Source organism: Rattus norvegicus, chromosome 15 (assembly GCF_036323735.1).
Source record: "Rattus norvegicus strain BN/NHsdMcwi chromosome 15, GRCr8, whole genome shotgun sequence".
NCBI lineage: Eukaryota > Metazoa > Chordata > Mammalia > Rodentia > Muridae > Rattus > Rattus norvegicus.
In genome coordinates, this window is record NC_086033.1 from 12,844,907 (window position 1) to 12,863,564 (window position 18,658).

Sequence of the window (18,658 nt, forward strand, 5' to 3'; positions counted from 1 at the left end):
TGTTCTTTGCATATCCTGAATTCTACTCCCTTTGAATTTTATGTTAAAAGTATCATATGTTTCTACGTGCTCTGTTACTTACGTTTGATTCAAAGATACTTCTCACCACTAACGTATAGAATAAGGTGATTCTGAGTCCCACACGCTGCCAGAACTCTGAGATACGTGCTGCTGTCACACTATGCTGAGTTTAAGACTCTTGGGGGTTGGGGGGTATCTGTCACAGATACTATCCTGCGGCATGAGCTGGCTTTAGGAAGTAAAGGGAATTTCTAAATGAGACTGGCATGCAAGGAACCCTCTGTTACACTAGCAAGCAATGATTTCCCAGACAGCTTCAGGCCGCTACAGTTAACTGCAGTCTGCAAAGGAAGGGTCTCCATCTGTACCTGAGCTGACACTCAGCTTTCCTTTTCCTTTATTTAATAATTGGTGATAAACACGATCAGGGCAATCCCAGTCACCTCACGTTATCTGGTTTTCATTAATTTTCTCTTAATACATTTTCCAAATTAACTCACTGCCAATACTGTACTTATTAAGCATTGACAGAAGTGTCCAAATTTTTTCATCTTTTTAATAACTATATATTGCACGTGTCAGGTCGGCATGACACAGCCATGTGTGTCTAAGGTGAGTGGACGGTATACCATGTGTGTGTAAGGTGAGTGGACAGTATACCATGTGTGTCTAAGGTGAGTGGACGGTATACCATGTGTGTCTAAGGTGAGTGGATCGTATACCCCTTTCTTATTCACAGCCACTGCCTTCCCTTTCTTCTCCCATGGTTCCCTGACTCCTTAATAGCCCTCTTACAGATAAGGATATTTTATAAAACATGTTTGCCTAATTAAGGCAGGCACACACACACACACACACACACACACACACACAACTAAACATATATCACACACACTACATATACGCCACCCACACATACACACATGCACATAATACCACACACACATTCTAGACACCATACCACACACACAAAACATAAACACACATATACCACACAATACCACACAAACCATATACATACCACACATACACACCACATAAACACATACACCACATACCACATACACATAACACATATATACACACACCACATACCACATACACACACCACACATATCACATATGCCACACAGACACACAGACTCACCTACCACATCACATATATACCACATACACAATACACATAACAACACACACACAGCATATACACACATGTACCACACACACCACATACACACCACATGCACAATACATATACACCATACATAACACACAACACATACACAACATACACACAACACATATACACCATACATAACACACAACATACACACAACACATATACACCACACACAGCACGCACACACCACCTACACAACATATACACATCATACATACCACACATACACTAGACTCCCCCAAATACCTCATGTCCCTTCCCCACACACACACACACACACACATTTAGAAAGAGAGAGAAGGAATATGTAAAGACAATCATTTATAATATGGTCTTATGTAAAGAAATTATTCTTCATAAAATAAAAGTTTAGAATTTTAACTTTAAAATTCTTTATGGTTTTTATTACTAAAAACAGAACAACAACAAAAAAGAAAACACTTGTTCTAACAGTTTGCCAGGATAAAGTATCAACCAGTTATTTTTCTGAATTCTTCCTGACGAGAATCAGAAACTCTGAGGTAGGCAGACAAAATAGCAGCAGAGGAGGCAGGGCCTCCTGAACAAGGGGACAAGGGGACGTAGTGCTCTGTAAAGACAAGCGAGGAATGGGGGCAGGGTGGATGTGCTATGAGGACTGTAAAGAAAAAGGAAGCCTCTTCTAGACATGGGACACGGCTCTAGCATGATGGAGGGCACACATGGCTGGAGGCCTCCAAACACAAGAATTTCACAAATGACATCATCATCCAGCTCTGACCTGGTTGGGCGGTGCCATGAAAGATACAGTCAGTGCTCAGCAGGGAAGGAAAGCAGGAGGCACATGGACAGTGAGGAAGGCCTAGAGCTGGCAGAGGCCTGGATTGAGTGTTTCCTCTTCCAGGTACCAGCAGCATGATTTCAAGGAAGACGTGCTACTGAGTCCTAGCTTCCTTGTTGGAAGTGGGAGCACGGTGAAAAGGAGTAAACTGCAGGAGGTTGATGCCGTGCACACCTTAGGGGGAACCTACAACATGTGGCAGCTGTCTGCAGAGAACCAGAGCCAAGATGGCTGTGGCAGTGTCATCCTCAGAGAATGACATTTACTGTTGTTTGATCTTGGTTTGTCTCGTGAATCTGTAAAAAAAAAATTCAACCTCTGTCATCATGTGATAGATATTACTACATGGGTGTGATGGTTTGTATATGCTTGGTCCAGGGTGGGGTACTATTAGGAGGTGTAGCCTTGTTGGAGTAGGTGTGTCACTGTGAATGTGGGCTTTAATATCCTCAACCTAGCTTCCTGGAAGCCAGTCTTCCACTAGCAGCCTTCAGATGAAGATGTAGAACTCAGCTCCTCCTGCACCATGCCTGCCTGGATACTGCCATGCTCCTGCCTTGATGATAATGGACTGAACCTCTGAACCTGTAAACCAGCCCCAATTAAATGTCTTTATAAAAGTTCCCTTAGTCATGGTGTCTGTTCACAGCAGTAAAATCCTAACTAAGACAGTACCAGCGACTGGGGTTTTGCCGTAAAAGGCCTGACCATGTTTATGTTTGGGAGAATGTGGATTTGGGGACATTGGATTTGGAAAGCAGTGGAATCCTTTAAGTGGGGCTTAATGGGCAATCCTAGTAGGAATATGGAAGACTTCGTGACTGAGAGTGGTTTGAACTGTGCAGATGTGACTTAAGAGGTTTCAGTGGAGAAGAATTTCAGTGTGTGGCATAAAGACTGATTTTTGTGGTAGCAAAGAATGTGGCTGGTTTTTGCCCTTGACTGAAGTGTCTGCCTGAGACTAAGGTAAAGAGATTTATATTAATTGCATTGACACGGGAAATCTCAAAAAAGCCCAGCAGAGACTTGTATAAAGCATCTCTGAGTCCTCACGAAACCATCACTCCCTGACTATTGAATTCAAGATACAGAAATGGGGGCCAGAGAGGTGGCCCAGTGATTAAGAATTCTTGCTGTTCTTGCAGAGGATCCAAGTTCAGTTCCAACAACCTACGTCAGATATCACATAACACCTCTAACTCTACATCCAGTAGACCTGATGCCTCTGGCCTCTGTTGGCACTGACACTTATGCACACATATCCCCATATGAACATGCACACATAGACATAATTAAAAATAAAATATAAAAAATTATTTAGAAACATCCTCATCAACAGACAGCACCTTCCTGGGACCTGGTACACCTCCCTCAGTGTTTCCTGGGCAGAAGAAGGTAGGAAGCCAGTCATCACTGGTAAAGCAAGCTTGTCCCCTTGTCCCTCCCTCTCCCATCCACGTCTCAAGCCTAAAAGAAAAATTCTGGTGAGAAGCTTTCATCTGAAGTGTTTTGAAGAGAAATACTTTGAAGACTGGCCTGCTTCATCTTTGGGAATAGTAGTGCATACTTGATGAGCTATCTTGGGAGTGGGACTAAAGTTTGACTCCAAATTTCCTTCACAGTTCACATGCACTCTAAATGCACAATAGTTTGTCTACATACAAGATACATACAACCTGACCACCATGATTTTGCACATCTTTACTGACTGGGATTTAGCAGGTCCGATCAGGTGAGAATCATTTATGTCAGCAGCACTTAAATCTACTGAGTTTGAAGTGTTTCAGAGTTTGTACTTCAGAATAGATGTGAGGAGAAGCAAGAAAATTCGAAGCAATGGATCTACATTGCAAAGTTTGGCCTCATAGGAGGGAGTGTGTGTGTGTGTGTGTGTGTGTGTGTGTGTGTGTGTGTGTGTGTGTGTGTGTGTGTGAATGTGTTTGTGTGTGTGCACATATGCTTACATACATGTAAAAGTCTATTCAAGATGCTTCTCATGAAGTTAAGAGACAAAAATAATATACTCCAAATTCCAATGGAAATACAGAAAAGTACACAATCGTGTGCCAATTGCACTGTTGGGCCACTAGCACATGTACTTGAACTAAAATCTGCTGAACTTATGAGGTCATTAAATAAAGTATTGATGGGAGGTGGCAATGGGGCATGCCTTTAATCCTAGCACTTGGGAGGCTGAGGTAGATGGATCTCTATAAGTTCAAGGCCAGCCTGAACTACAAAGCCAGTTCCAGGACAACCAGGACTACACAGAGAAATGTTGTCTCATTTTTAAAAAAAATGACTGTGTGGAAAGGCATGTTCCAATAACTAACTGGGAAGACAGCCAGAATGTACACTGGTGGATGAAAGGTTTGGGTAAAACACAGACTACTTTACTCAGATCTTACTTTTATGAACAAAAAACATATAAAAAATAGACCATAGTCATTTAAAGCCACCAACTTACCAATCATTTCTATTGACAGTGCAGAAGAGAACCTTTGACATCAACATGTCAACCCTGCTCCTGGTGTCATGTTCTAAGTAAATACTGAGGGAAGGAGGGAGCCCTGCCCTTTGCCAGCTACAGCTCCCTGGAAAGTGGGTCTAGCACCTAGCCTGGGCATCACAATAAAGCTGGCACTGGTTATGTTAGGACTGCCCAAGTTGAGCCTTAAGTATGCATGTGTTGTCAGCTCAACTTGGGCAGTCCTAAGCACCACAATCGAGTTGGCTAGGGGTGTGACTGAGCCAGCCCAAGGTCATAAGAGTGGGAGAGCTGGCCCTGCCCTTTGCCAGCTACAGCTCCCTGGAAAGTGGGTCTAGCACCTAGCCTGGGCATCACAATAAAGCTGGCACTGGTTATGTTGGCATAGGAGAGCCTACCTGGGGGCATGAGAGGGTGTGTGTGAGAGCTGACCCTTGCCTGGGCAAATGGAGAGACCTGACCCTGGTAGAGTGGGCATAGTAGAGCTGGCAGCCTGACCCACTCGCCTCCACCCAGGCCCAGATCTATGGGACTGAGTTGGTCCACCCTATCTATGAATTACTGGAGCTCATGAAGGAGCCATCCTGCAGAACCAAAGCTGCAGGATCCCCATGACACAGAGCAACAACAGGATATCTGAGAGGAATCCCAGTGAGGATCTGGTATTGATAGTGCAGCAGAAGCCAGAGGCATCAAACCACACCAATGACTCACTGCAATGAACGTTTGCAAGTGAAGATGTTTGGGCAAAGGGTATACTGTGTGACATACTGCATCTTCCATAGAGAGATTTGTTGATATGGTTTGGTTAGGTTTGGTTTGGTTGGGTTGGGTTGGGTTGGGTTGGTTTGGTTCGGTTGGGTTTGGTTGGATTGGGTTGGGTTGGTTTGGTTCGGTTCGGTTCGGTTCGGTTTGGTTTGGTTTGGTTTGGTTTGGTTGGGTTGGGTTGGGTTTAGTTTGGGTTGGGTTGGTTTGGTTTGGTTTGGTTTGGTTCGGTTGGGTTGGGTTGGGTTGGGTTGGGTTGGTTTGGTTTGGTTGGGTTTGGTTTGGTTGGGTTTGGTTTGGTTGGGTTGGGTTGGGTTGGCTTGGGTTGGGTTGGTTTGGTTTGGTTCGGTTTGGTTTGGTTGGGTTGGGTTGGGTTGGTTTGGTTTGGTTGGGTTGGGTTGGGTTGGGTTGGGTTGGTTCGGTTTGGTTTGGTTTAGGGGGAGATTGCAAGGACAGAGGGCAGATATGAAGAGACAGGGAGATGAGTGGGATTAGGGTTCATGATATGAAATTCATGAAAAATAAATAAATAAGTTTTTTAAAATCTAGAAAGAAAAAAATTGACTTGGAGGCCTGGATGCTCCATGGGTAAAGCTCCAATCATTAGCATGAGGACATGAGTTGGGATCTCCAGCACCATGTAAAAGGCATCTCTGAAATTCCAGCCATGGGCGAGTAGAGACAGGGGCATCCTGAAATGTACTGACCACTTGGCCTGTCAAATGGATAAGCTCCAGGTCCAGTGACAAACCGTGTCTCAAGAGCTAAGGTAGAGTGTAATTGGACCCCTGACCTCAGCCTCTGGCATCCACCACACCTGCACATACACATGCACACACTCGAACTCATTCACAAACTACACACAAATCCACATATATGAACAGAGATGTTTTTGAGGACTTTTGCTTCTATTTAGAATGGCCATCTCTTTATAGCAAAGAACAGTGCTTGCTCCCCATTACAGAGATAATTTAAACATTTGTGGTTTTGTTTTTAAGGTTCAAATTAAGAAAGCTTAGAGAAATGGCATAAATTTCACTCGGGCATGGTAAAATCTGTAATATCCCAAGTGACTAAAATAACTTACACACTGATTCCTGGCCAATTCCTGACAATACTTCTACCCTAAGCTTTCAGTTCTGTAGACACGGGGCTACATCTTCCTCCGCCCAAGGATTATGGATATAATATACTATTGCTATAATATAGTTAACAGGATAAGATATGGCATTCATGGTTCTACAGGACTGGGGTGCCTCATAGTTCTGCTGTTATGGACTCCGACACCCCTAAGAACCAGTCTGCATGGCCATATAAGACAGCAACATGCAAGTCCAAACTCACAGTTCTCACCTGTGCTTGTGTACTGGATGCATTCCTGGGGGTTGCTCAGAGCCTGGCTAAATCCTCTCTTCCCTGACATTGTTAACAGAATATTTAGGAAATTTGGGGCTGGAGATGTTATGCTTAATTTCTAACACGTTTCTCCCCACATAAGAAAGCTGGATTTGATGCTAAATAAGTAAGAATACATCCCTTAAATAACATGCCCTAAAACACTACACGAGTCATTCACATGTGTCATGCTGCGTGTCTTCTTCATAACCAAGCATGCTGGTGTAATTCATACCTGACACCCTAACACCTAAACGGTGGAAACTGGAGTCAGTGTCAGCTCTTTCCTCTCACAGAGTCATCTCCAGGTGTGCCAGGCGTGACGACACCAGCAGGTGAGGTGACTGAGCAAATTGCCTGCTGCCAGTTACTTGTGACTTGTTAAACCAACACTGGTCGCATTTACCCATGACACTTTCAAAAGCACTTTTACAATAGGCAGAAAAGAAGTTTAGCATTAAAATCGAAGAAGGTAAAGAGCCAAAGTTCGGACTAAGAAGCAGGATAGCTCACAGGGGGAGCCTGTTCCTCCCGTGGGTGGGTGCGCTCCATAAGATGAGCAAAGACAAATCCCGCATTCAGCTAGTGAAAGGGAGCATTCACTGAATGACACTTTAAATGCTTTAGTGACATGTGGCTCATAAATCAACATTTTATAACGGCAAAGTATAAAGAAATATCTAAATTGGCAATATAAATCATTTTCGTAAAATCAAACCTACGCTATACCAACTTAACCCAGCCTTCAGAAAAAAATGAATCCTTTTGCTGAACTTCTTAGGCCTGTCCATGGTGGCTCGCATGGGTAGGAGTTCTGCCCTCAATGCTGAAGAGCTGAAAACAGCAGTCATCTGGAGGTATACTTATGTTCTTAACTCACCTTCGCCTGGCCAGCAGCATGGGAGCCAGGGTCCCTGTGATACTTTTGGACATTTTAACAATACAACCATCTTTGATTTGCATCTATGCTGACATTGTACAGCCTTAAGTTGTAAAAGTCTGTAACACTTTCCAAGGAAATTTAATAACTGCAGAGACATGGCCTCAAATTATTTATACTCTACCCACCTTATCAGTGCAAACATTTAATGCACCAAACAAAATGAATTAAGGAGTCAAAGTGGAATGGTACCGAAGAATAATTTTAAATAGCCTGTATACTAAATAAAACATCATACTCTCGTCTATGTTCAAAGCAGAATTAGCAAGCATCCACTGCACTGTCTACATTTAGTTGATAATTTTACAGTTACTATTGGACACCAGTCTTCTATAATCATCCTTACTGGAAATTAGAAAACTATCCTTTTTGTCCCTCAGCATCATTACAAACATTCATGTCTCGTGACATAATTTGGGGCTGCTGAGATGGGTCAGTGGGTAAAGTCACTTGCTCTTTAAGCCCAGTAACACGAGTTCAATCCCTAGGAACGGCCATGGAAGGAGACAGCCGATACCACACGGGGGTCCCCTGACTTGCACCCACGTACCAGAGCAGGTATGCATAAGCACAGGCAGACTAATACAGATAAAATAAATTCTAAGGATAATTCTAAACTTAAAGAAATTATGCAATAATTTCATTCCAACCAAACAAAAATAGCTGTCTAGAAAAGTAACTGTGTCAGAGCAAAAAAGAAAAACTATGTCAAGGAAAAAAAGTTGGGGAAAGGACCTTCTGGCATTGGAGAGGTTGAGTTTTCAAATATCCATATAGAAATGCCACTTTTTTTAGTAGTTAGAAGATACTTTATAGCTTAAGCAATTAATAGTCTCAAAAAAGCAGAAATGCAGATTTTGGAAAAATAGCCTATAATATTCTGGTGGGCAAGTCAGTCAGAATTCTGCTATGTGTCAGGATTTCCCCTGGAGCATCATTCAAGGTATATTAGGCTCAATTTGTGTTCACAGTCATGTACTTAATATCAAAATGACCTGCTGAGCACTGCCATGATGTTTGGGACTGTGGAGAGTCACAGCAGGCAGACTCTGAAACTGCCAGGCTGCACTGACTTGTCCTCTCCTGCCTTAGCTGGCAGGTGGAGAGACAGCAGAGCTGAAGGGAGAAGAGGGAGAGGAGGGGCTGACAAGCTCACTCACACTGGCTTGTAAGAAGGCATGACAGGGGTCCACTCTGAGTTACCTGGTCTTGGTCTTGATCCTAGTCCACCAATGAAGTCCCTGGAAACAGAATCAGACAGGAGCCATTAGGAAAGTTCCTCCTAATGATGAACACTTACTGAGAAATGCATTTTTCTATATTCAGTAAAGAGATAGAGATAAATCAACATTTTAAATATAGGATGGATTTTCTACTGGTTAAACAGGCACATTTTGTTCTTCCAGGGATAACACACACACACACACACACACACACGCACGCACATTTATACACATATATGTATATACATGCATGAATATATATGTGTGTGTGTGTGTGTGTGTGTGTGTGTGTGTGTGTGAATGGTAGAGTCTCAGTCGGGCTAGTCTGAAATTTCCATGTAGGTAAACTTTAACTGGCTATGATGTGTATATTAAAACAACGAACACTAACTTTTTATGTCTTGTATTTGTCCATGATTTGTCCTTGAAATAAAAATAAAAAATAACCCCCCCCATATTTCTATGAGAAGAAATAAATTTACATTGCAGTAATTACTCCTCCACAGGGTCTCCACTGCTGTTAACATCCTTCTTCCTTGACTCAAAATTGTAGATTGTCCAATCATTTTAAAAGTCGGTCCCAGCGCCTTCTGGTGTGGAGGTGGCCTTTATCCATGTCAGGGACACGAATGAACAACCTATCCTCTTGCTCTTCCAAGTGGAACGCAAGCCTATTTCTCAGTAGTCTTCCACACCCCGACAGGTCACATGATACAGAGTGAGCACCAGTGAGGAGCACGGAGGAGTCTGCTCAGCAGCCCTGGGTGTGAGGACTTGGAGTAAACTCGGCTGACAGTTGTCCGCTCCAACCATTTTATGTCAGCACAGAGTTTCGGTATTCACTTGCAGCTTAGCATCACAAAGTTGGCATGCACTTACCAACCAATCCAGCGCAAATGCTAGAAAATTCTCTGACTCTTAGTCTCACATCTGACTTCTCCCTTTGTTCCTTTCTTCCTCCTCTACCACTGACTTAAGACTTTCTCGGTGGACACATTTTTAAAAAGTAAAAAGGTGAGATTAAGTTGAGCGTGTGGTGCCTCCATTACATATTTGTCTGTTCTAGTCAGCACGCGTGCCCAGCTATCCCCACATTAAACTCGGCAGACCTTTCCACAGGAGGCATTAGTCAGCATCCCTACCCACCGCTTTAGCCAGGACATAGGGCTGCTGGGTCTGACGCCCCATGGCTCTCGTCACCTAAAGGTGGATTAAAATGCAACTTGTGGGAAACTTTCCTTGTGTTTATGGACAGTTTTGAAAGGGAGGCAGCATACAAACCGAGTTAGCTGGATAGTCGTTTTGTTGTCCTGAAAAGTCCTTAATTTTAAATATTCCTACTAAGTGTATATGCACTATGAATCAGCACCTGCATCTGGCAATTTTCCCCGCTACTCCGGGTGCTGAGCTGCTCTGTGGAGTTCTAGCTTCCTTTTTAGTAAGCTTTAACATAGAGACTGGAAAGATGGCTCGGTGACTAGGAGTGCATAGTGCTCTTGCAGAGGACCCAGGTTCGGTTCCCAGAATATAAGACAGCTTACACCCATCTACAACTCCAAGTTCCAGGGGATTTAATATCCTCTCCTGGCTTCTGTGGGCACATATAATCATAGATGCACATAAATACATACACATATTTAAAAATAAGACCAATCTTAAAAAAAGCATTAGGGAATGTTCACATAAACATATCACACACACACGCACACACACACACACACACACACTTTCCTTGGAGGCCCTGTGCTACACACCAGAGATGGAAAGAAACTGTCCTCACAGTCTCTGTGCAGTACAGCAGAAAAGCCATTAATTTCTTCAAAAATAAGTCATCAGTTGCAAAGATAGAAAGTCATTCGTAATTTCCCAAAAGCACACATCCACTGTGAATGGAAGCCACAGTGATGCCCAGCCATAGGTGGACAGATGGTGGAAATGTTACAGAGCCTGAGGAAATTCTCGACCGAGGCACACAGAATGCGTCTGATCTATGAAGCGTTGTGATTCCAGATGCTGACACTCCCACAATAGCTCGAGCTGGCCACAGGGATGGTTAAACAGGAGAAGCTTCAGACATAATTTCTGGTGAGAAGACTTAGCATATTAAAGATCATGTCTAATGAAAATTTTTGAATGGGCACAGATAGCTCCTAGAGCTGGTGACAGTAGCAGTGTTTAGAGGCTGAATGGACACAGAAGGCCATGACCTCTAGCTGTCCTTGGATCCAGCATGACCTGGTCCACAGCTCCTATTCCTTGAAGAGTCTTGAAGTGAAGACCGAGATTCAGCCTGCAAGTCCACCCACTCCAGTTGGCGGTAAGGCAGAAAATATGGCCAGATTCCATGGCTTTTAAAATAGATTTTATTCAGAATAGATGCAAGCACAGTGTGAATTGGTTTGGTAATTATTTTGTCAGAAAAGCGTGAATTACTCGGATAATTATTTTGTCATTAAAAATCCCAGCCATGAAAGAGATATTGCTCTAGAATTTTCTCTCAAGGAACTCCTTTAACTGCATCATCAGAAATGAGAAGCTTGGCTTACAACACTAAGAACCTGTCTGGTGAGGTTACTGCAACCGTGACATACAAAGTAGCTAGAATTCTCGACATTCATCACCATGACAGCTGTGACAGGGGACTTGACGGGGGTTGGGCTCTTACGTTTAGTCAAGGTCTTCACCTGCTGCAATATTGACAGAGCTCCTGTCTCTGTGAGGAGGTGGGACCAGACTCCTGGCTCTCCCTCCAGACTGTGCTGATGGATGAAGGCAAACGAGCAATAAGCAGGCAATCTGAGAGCTGCCACAGAGCAGGGGCGCCGCTCTCACCGCTGCATGGCACTGTCTGTTCGTGTGGCTAGGAAGACGGATTGCTGGACGGTGACACTGGCTGAAACCTGGTTTGTTTGGTAAGCAGTGATGGAGAGCACGCATTCAGTAAAACCAAAATGAGACCCAGATTATGACTAAGAAGTGGACACAGAGTAGCCCTAAGTAGTGAGACGGCTGTTGGGAGGGAAGGAGCGCTCCCGAGACAGCTTGAGGGCCCTTCTGGTCACATCAGTGTGCTGCACGGTCAAAAGTCTCTGCAGCCACCTCTCTCCATTAAAACTGGAGTCAGGAGCACACCCTCTAGTGAAATCATGCTCACAAAGAAGGTATTCACTGCAGGGATCTCTGATACTGCAAACATCCCATGTTTCAGAGCAGCCAGCTAACTACACCCTGTTGCCTTGGCAACAGAAGGCAAGTCGGCATGGAGAAATCTTGTTGCATAAGTAACAGATTTAAAAAAAAAGTGGGCCTTAATTTATGGCTAACACTAAATTATGGGGCCACCCACCCTTCTCAAAAATTTAACCCAGAATTCCTCCTGTCTAAAGGAAACACAGAGACAAAGAGTGGAGTAGAGGCTGAAGGAAAGGCCATCCAGAGACTGTCCCACCTGGGGATCCATCCCACATGCAGTCACCAAACCCAGTCACTATTGCTGATGCCAAGAAGTGCTTGCTGACAGGAATCTGATATGGGTGTCTCCTGAGAGGCTCTGCCAGAGCTCTACTGATACACATGAGGATGCTTACAGCTAACCATTAGACTGAGCACGGGGACCCCAATGGAGGATTTGGAGAAAGGACTGAAAGAGTTGAAGGGGTTTGCAACCCCATAGGAAGAATAACAAAATCAACCACCAGACACCCCCCAGAGTTCCCAGGGACTAAACGACCAACCAAAGAGTACACATGGGGGGACCCATGGCTTCAGCTGCATATGTAGCAGAGGATGGCATTGTCCGGCATCAGTGGGAGGAGAGGCCCTTGGCCCTGTGAAGGCTCAATGCCCCAGGCAGGGGAATGTCAGGGCAGTAAGGTGGTTCTGGGTAGGTGGGAGGGGGAGCATCTTTATAGAAGCAGGGGAAGGGGTTGGGAGAGGGGGGAACCAGGAAAGGGGATTACATTTGAAATGTAAATACATACAATATCCAATTTAAAAAAAAAGAAAAAAAGTGGGCCTTAATCTATAGCTAACACTATAAATTAATTCAAGGAAGTAAACAAGGTTTCAGTCCTTTGCAGTAAGAAACTCAGAAAGTGCGATGAGAGGATTCATTAACATACTAATGCAAGCATCTATCAAACATCTGTGGTTTAGCATCTGTATGCAACACGCTGTACCAGGAGAGTGAAGGAAGAGCCCACACACAGTTCAGACTGAGCCTGGCATACCCTAATAAATGACCATAACATGAGATGGTTTTGTTTTTGAGGTGGGGGTTCTTGTTACATTGCCCAGGCTGGTCTTGAACTCATGGTTCCCATGAATCTTCCTGCTGCTATCTGGGGTGGTCAAATCTGAGAATTCCCTGCCTAAGTATGCTGTCTGTTCTGTTTAACCACAGCCACTCAGGATCTCCTCACGTTGTCACTAGTTGATGCTGGCTACAGGAAAGCCAAAAGCATCTCCAGGGTTGACTTTCCCTTTAATTTTATTAGAGAATGGAGTAACATGGTCTTCCTTTATATTTGAATTTATCATTTGGTTTCTGCATATTTTAGAGGATTAATTCACTTTTCATGTCAATATACTATGAAGCTGAGGAAAATTCTAAGCAAAATAAGTAAAAATGAATGAGTTTTATTTAACGCCTATAAGAGAAATAGAAATTATACTTTAGAGTTATCTCATTTAACTCAGAGAAGCCATGAGAATCATAGGGAAAGGAGTAAACAATGTTCTGATCTCATTTCCCCTGCTTTGTGTGACAGGGCTGTTTGTTCTGTCCCATCCCCTGCCACACCCCCACCTCAGTCTGCCCTGCGTCACTTTGCCCAGCCTGGACTGTGGCTGCAGTGAAAACTGTGTGCTTCCTGGTGGCTTGTCACACAGCACAAACCACAATGTGACACAGATACAAACATGGGCTTTAAGAGCAGTTCTCAGCCACCTTGGGACAGGGTTTGGGAAGCATTGGCTTCCCTGTGCTGGCCACTTGTCATGTGCCCAGATTCGTAGGTACATGATAAAGACATGGCTACATAGTGTTTCTGCATCTGGATGAACTTCTACCCACTAACTCTGATTTATATAATTTGCTACAAAACAATTAACTTATTTCTAGATTTAAAAAAAAATCTCAAGATAGAAAATATGGGGGGTGGGGTTAGTTCCTGGGTTTTTTGTTGTTACTTTGCTTTTTTTTTTTTTTAATTTTAAACTCCTCTTTTTGTCTCAGGTTATGCCCATTTGATTATATAGTTTAAGGTGAAACTATAAAATCTTGTAGCTTGCTGAGAAAACCCATGGTACACAATTATAAAATCTGTCCTCCAGATAGACCAGTGGAATAGAATTGAAGACCCAGAAATGAACCCACACACCTATGGTCACTTGATTTTTAACAAAGGAGCTAAAACCATCCAATGGAAAAAAGATAGCATTTTTAGCAAATGGTGCTGGTTCAACTGGAGGTCAGCATGTAGAAGAATGCAGATCGATCCATGCTTATCACCCTGTACAAAGCTTAAGTCCAAGGGGATCAAGGACCTCCACATCAAACCAGATACACTCAAACTGATAGAAGAAAAAGTGGGGAAGCATCTCAAACACATGGGCACTGGAAAAAATTTCCTTAACAAAACACCAATGGCTTATGCTCTAAGATCAAGAATTGACAAATGGGATCTCATAAAACTGCAAAGCTTCTGTAAGGCAAAGGACACTGTTGTTAGGACAAAACGGCAGCCAACAGATTGGGAAAAGATCTTTACCAATCCTATAACTGATAGAGGGCTTATATCCAAAATATACAAAGAACTCAAGAAGTTAGACTGCAGGGAGACAAATAACTCTATTAAAAAATGGGGTTCAGCATTCTGACTATGGGCCATTGATTCATTGAATTAATCTTCTTATTGAAGCTCAAGGAACTTGTAAAGAATTTCCTTCTGAATTACAGTTATTTTGCATGTAAAAAAATGGGGTTCAGAACTAAACAGAGAATTCACAGCTGAGGAATGCTGAATGGCTGAGAAACACCTAAAGAAATGTTCAACATCTTTAGTCATAAGAGAAATGCAAGTCAAAACAACCCTGAGATTTCACCTCACACCAGTCAGAATGGCTAAGATCAAAAACTCAGGTGACAGCAAATGCTGGCGAGGATGTTGAGAAAGAGGAACACTCCTCCATTGTTGGTGGGATTGCAGACTGGTACAACCATTCTGGAAATCAGTCTGGAGGTTCCTCAGAAAATTGGACATTGAACTACCTGAGGACCCAGCTATACCACTCTTGGGCATATACCCAAAAGATGCTCCAACAAATAACAAAGACACGTGCTCCACTATGTTCATAGCAGCCTTATTTAATAGCCAGAAGCTGGAAAGAACCCAGATGCCCTTCAACAGAGGAATGGATACAGAAAATGTGGTACATCTACACAATGGAATATTACTCAGCTATCAAAAACAATGACTTTATGAAATTCATAGGCAAATGGATGGAACTGGAAAATATCATCCTGAGTAAGGTAACCCAATCACAGAAAAACACACTTGGTATGCACTCATTGATAAGTGGCTATTAGCCCAAATGCTTGAATTATTCTAGATGCGCAGAACACATGAAACTCAAGAAGGATGACAAAAACGTGAATGCTTCACTCCTTCTTTCAAAGGGGAACAAGAATACCCTTGGCAGGGAATAGGGAGGCAAAGTTTAGAACAGAGGCAGAAGGAACACCCATTCAGAGCCTGCCCCACACGTGGTCCAAACATATACAGCCACCCAATTAGATAATATGGATGAAGCAAAGAAGTGCAGGCCGACAGGAACCGGATGTAGATCTCTCCTGAGAGACACAGCCAGAATACAGCAAATACAGAGGCGAATGCCAGCAGCAAACCACTGAACTGAGAACAGGACCCCCGTTGAAGGAATCGGAGAAAGGACTGATAGAGCTTGAAGGGACTTGAGACCCCATATGAACAACAATGCCAACCAACCAGAGCTTCCAGGGACTAAGCCACTACCCAAAGACTATACATGGACTGACCCTGGACTCCAACTGCATAGGTTGCAATGAATAGCCTAGTAAGGGCACCAGTGGAAGGGGAAGCCCTTGGTTCTGCCAAGGCTGAACCCCCAGTGAACGTGATTGTTGGGGGGAGGATGGGGAGGGGAACACCCATATAGAAGGGGAAGGGGAGGGATTAGTGGGATGTTGGCCCAGAAACCGGGAAGGGGAATAACAATTGAAATGTAAATAAGAAATACTCAAGTTAGTAATAAATAAATAAATAAATAAATAAATAAATAAATAAATAAATAAATACATAAATACATAAATAAATAAATAAATAAATCAAATCTGTCCTCGGCTGGGTGTGAGTGTACAAAGGAGGTCTGCCTTTATGTGTGAGCAGGAGTCATGGGCACACTATGAGGTGGGGGGCATATCCTCAAGAAGAAGTGTGTGTCCCCAAGTTTACTGTCCACACCTTGCCCACGTTTGCCATGGACTGAGTCACATATCCTTGTCCTAAGGACCCACTGTCTTAGGTAACCTCACAGAGCATGGCTGGTCCGCTGTATCAGTCCAGTGTGTGCTCAGAGAGACTGGCAGTTTGGATGTCACAGAACCAGAAGCAGAGTACACAGTGTCCAGGCTGAGGCTTAGCACCCTTCAGCCCACTAAAAAGCCAAAGGTTCTGGCTCTGGGAGGCAGGAACTAACAATTGCTATGTCCACGTGCCCACAACGACTTCTGCTAGTCATGGGGCAACTTAGTTCCAAGTGGCTAAGCGCTGCCTAGACAAAATACATTTCTAAGTCCACTCTTCCACAAAACAACATACCTTGCTTGTGAATGTCTTTCTCTTCCCGAAGCACTGAAACTTCTCTTTAAAATGCCTAAAACAAGAAAATAGAAATAAACGTCGATTACTGCTCCAGAAACTGGTTTTTATTGTTGTTGTATATTGCTTGTTTCCAGTGCTGGGAAGAGAATCCAGGCCCTGTGTATATGAGGCCAGTGCTCAGCCACAAGCTGCATCGTGACCTTCAGCACCCCTTTTCTAAAGGGCAAAGGTTCTACTTCCCTTCACTCTAGTGGCTATTTTTCTTCTTGACAGCATTAGCTCAAATATAAATGTTAAAAATTACTATGTACTGTGTACGTGCTCAGTTCTTCTGCCTTGGTGGCTGTTCTTCACTGTAACCACCGTAACCACCGTCACTATACACGTAATCTGTTGTTATAAGGTGTTTCCCTTACAAAGGAAAGATGCTAAGGAGATTGCTGTTAGACAGGACAGCATGCCTGTGTCACTTTCACCCTCGCTTGTGTGCACACCTCTCCAGGTCAAGATCTGTCTCTCTTCCTGCCTCCCCACTGCCCGTCTCCAGCACTGCTCTAGAGATAAACAGTGTCATTCTTACCACCAAAACAAGAAGTGCTTCTAGAATGTGCTAAACATTTACATGTGTGAAGAGTTTCTCCTGTGCGGTACCCACCGTTACCCAAATACAAATCAAGGCACTTTATCTCCCAGGCAAGAGCTTTTAGAAAATATAGAACAAAGGATTGGACATGGTGATTGTTCCAGAAAATCTGTAAGATCTAGTCAACATTTTGATAGAGTCATTATGTACAGAGAAGGCAAAGAATGTGGCTAAGTCCTTGGCAGTCCACATGGATCTTCAGGAAAGCATTTTCTGTCTTCTTTCCTGGGGTTTTTATAGCATAACCACTGAGGAGACAGAATTATTTTTACTTCACTTATTTTAAAGTATCTTTAGTTAGAAAACTTAAATCCAGTTAACATACACTTCTGAGATATTTATCCTTTTCCCCATTTCTATTTTAACATTTCTTTCAGTTTCATGTCTGCCAAATTGACTTGATCCTATTTTTCCATAATCTTTAAATTCTATCTATATATCATTATATCTTTTTTCCTACTCTTCAACATGTTTTTAAATTTCTCATTACTATTTCAATTTCAAACTAATTTTGGGGTGGATTTATATATCATATTTTTCATGGGCCTAGATTGTTAAGATCTTGATTTTACTTAGATGTACTAAACATCTCCTTTATGCTTGCTTTCATTCATCAATTTTATGCATTTTAGAGTCACCTGGGAAGAGCGTCTCAGATCAGCCTTAGCCAGGTTGGCCTGTGGGCGTGCCAGCAAGGGATTTTCATAATTGAGTTAAAAACGTATGCATCCTGTGGTCTTGGGCTGTCTGCATAGAGAAAGTAAAACACCGCAGCATGCACACTTTCACATCTCTCTGCCCTCAGCCATGGCTGTGATGTGACTAAAGTCCCCACCTCCTTGACTACCTGCTCTGATGGATGGTAACCTGGAGCCAAGAGCTAAAATAAACCCTTCCTCCCATAAGTTGCTTTTGTTAGCATTTTATCACAGTGACAGAAATGAAACCGGAGCAGTGAGAATGAATAAAATTGAACCCTAGTTAGTCTGCACTGTGGCTACTTTCTCTCCTAAGTTTCTAGTTCCTCTAACCCACAGATTGATTAATGGCACACCCATCATTCCCAAGGAGGTTTGGCTGTCTGCAACCTCACCATTTCAGCTCCCTAGTCACACAGAGTCTGTGTTGGCTGGCATAGCCCTGCTCACTTCAGTTCCATGGAGGCAAATTTGTACAGAAAGCTTACTGAATGTAGACTCCTTTAGGGGGCTTGAACTGGAGCTGCTACAGTTGTCCGAGACGTCCAGCTCCTCATCGAGTTCAGAATACAGGTCTGCATGTAGAAAAGGAGAAGAGGGTGAGCCTAGCAGCAGAAGGGGCC

The 18,658-nt window shown here is 43.3% G+C and overlaps 1 protein-coding gene across 5 annotated transcripts in view; it reads right to left on the bottom strand.

Annotated features, from left to right (window-relative positions):
• Nek10 (NIMA-related kinase 10) overlaps positions 1-18,658 on the bottom strand; it is a 204,699-nt gene that overhangs the window by 35,926 nt on the left and 150,115 nt on the right. For all 5 annotated transcript variants that reach the window (XM_063274764.1, XM_063274765.1, XM_063274768.1 and 2 more), the window contains 3 exons: positions 18,524-18,610; positions 16,692-16,746; positions 8,813-8,850 (listed from right to left, as the gene is read on the bottom strand). In XM_063274764.1, the coding sequence (XP_063130834.1) occupies positions 8,813-8,850; positions 16,692-16,746; positions 18,524-18,610 (180 nt within the window). The remainder of the gene's footprint in view (positions 1-8,812; positions 8,851-16,691; positions 16,747-18,523; positions 18,611-18,658) is intronic.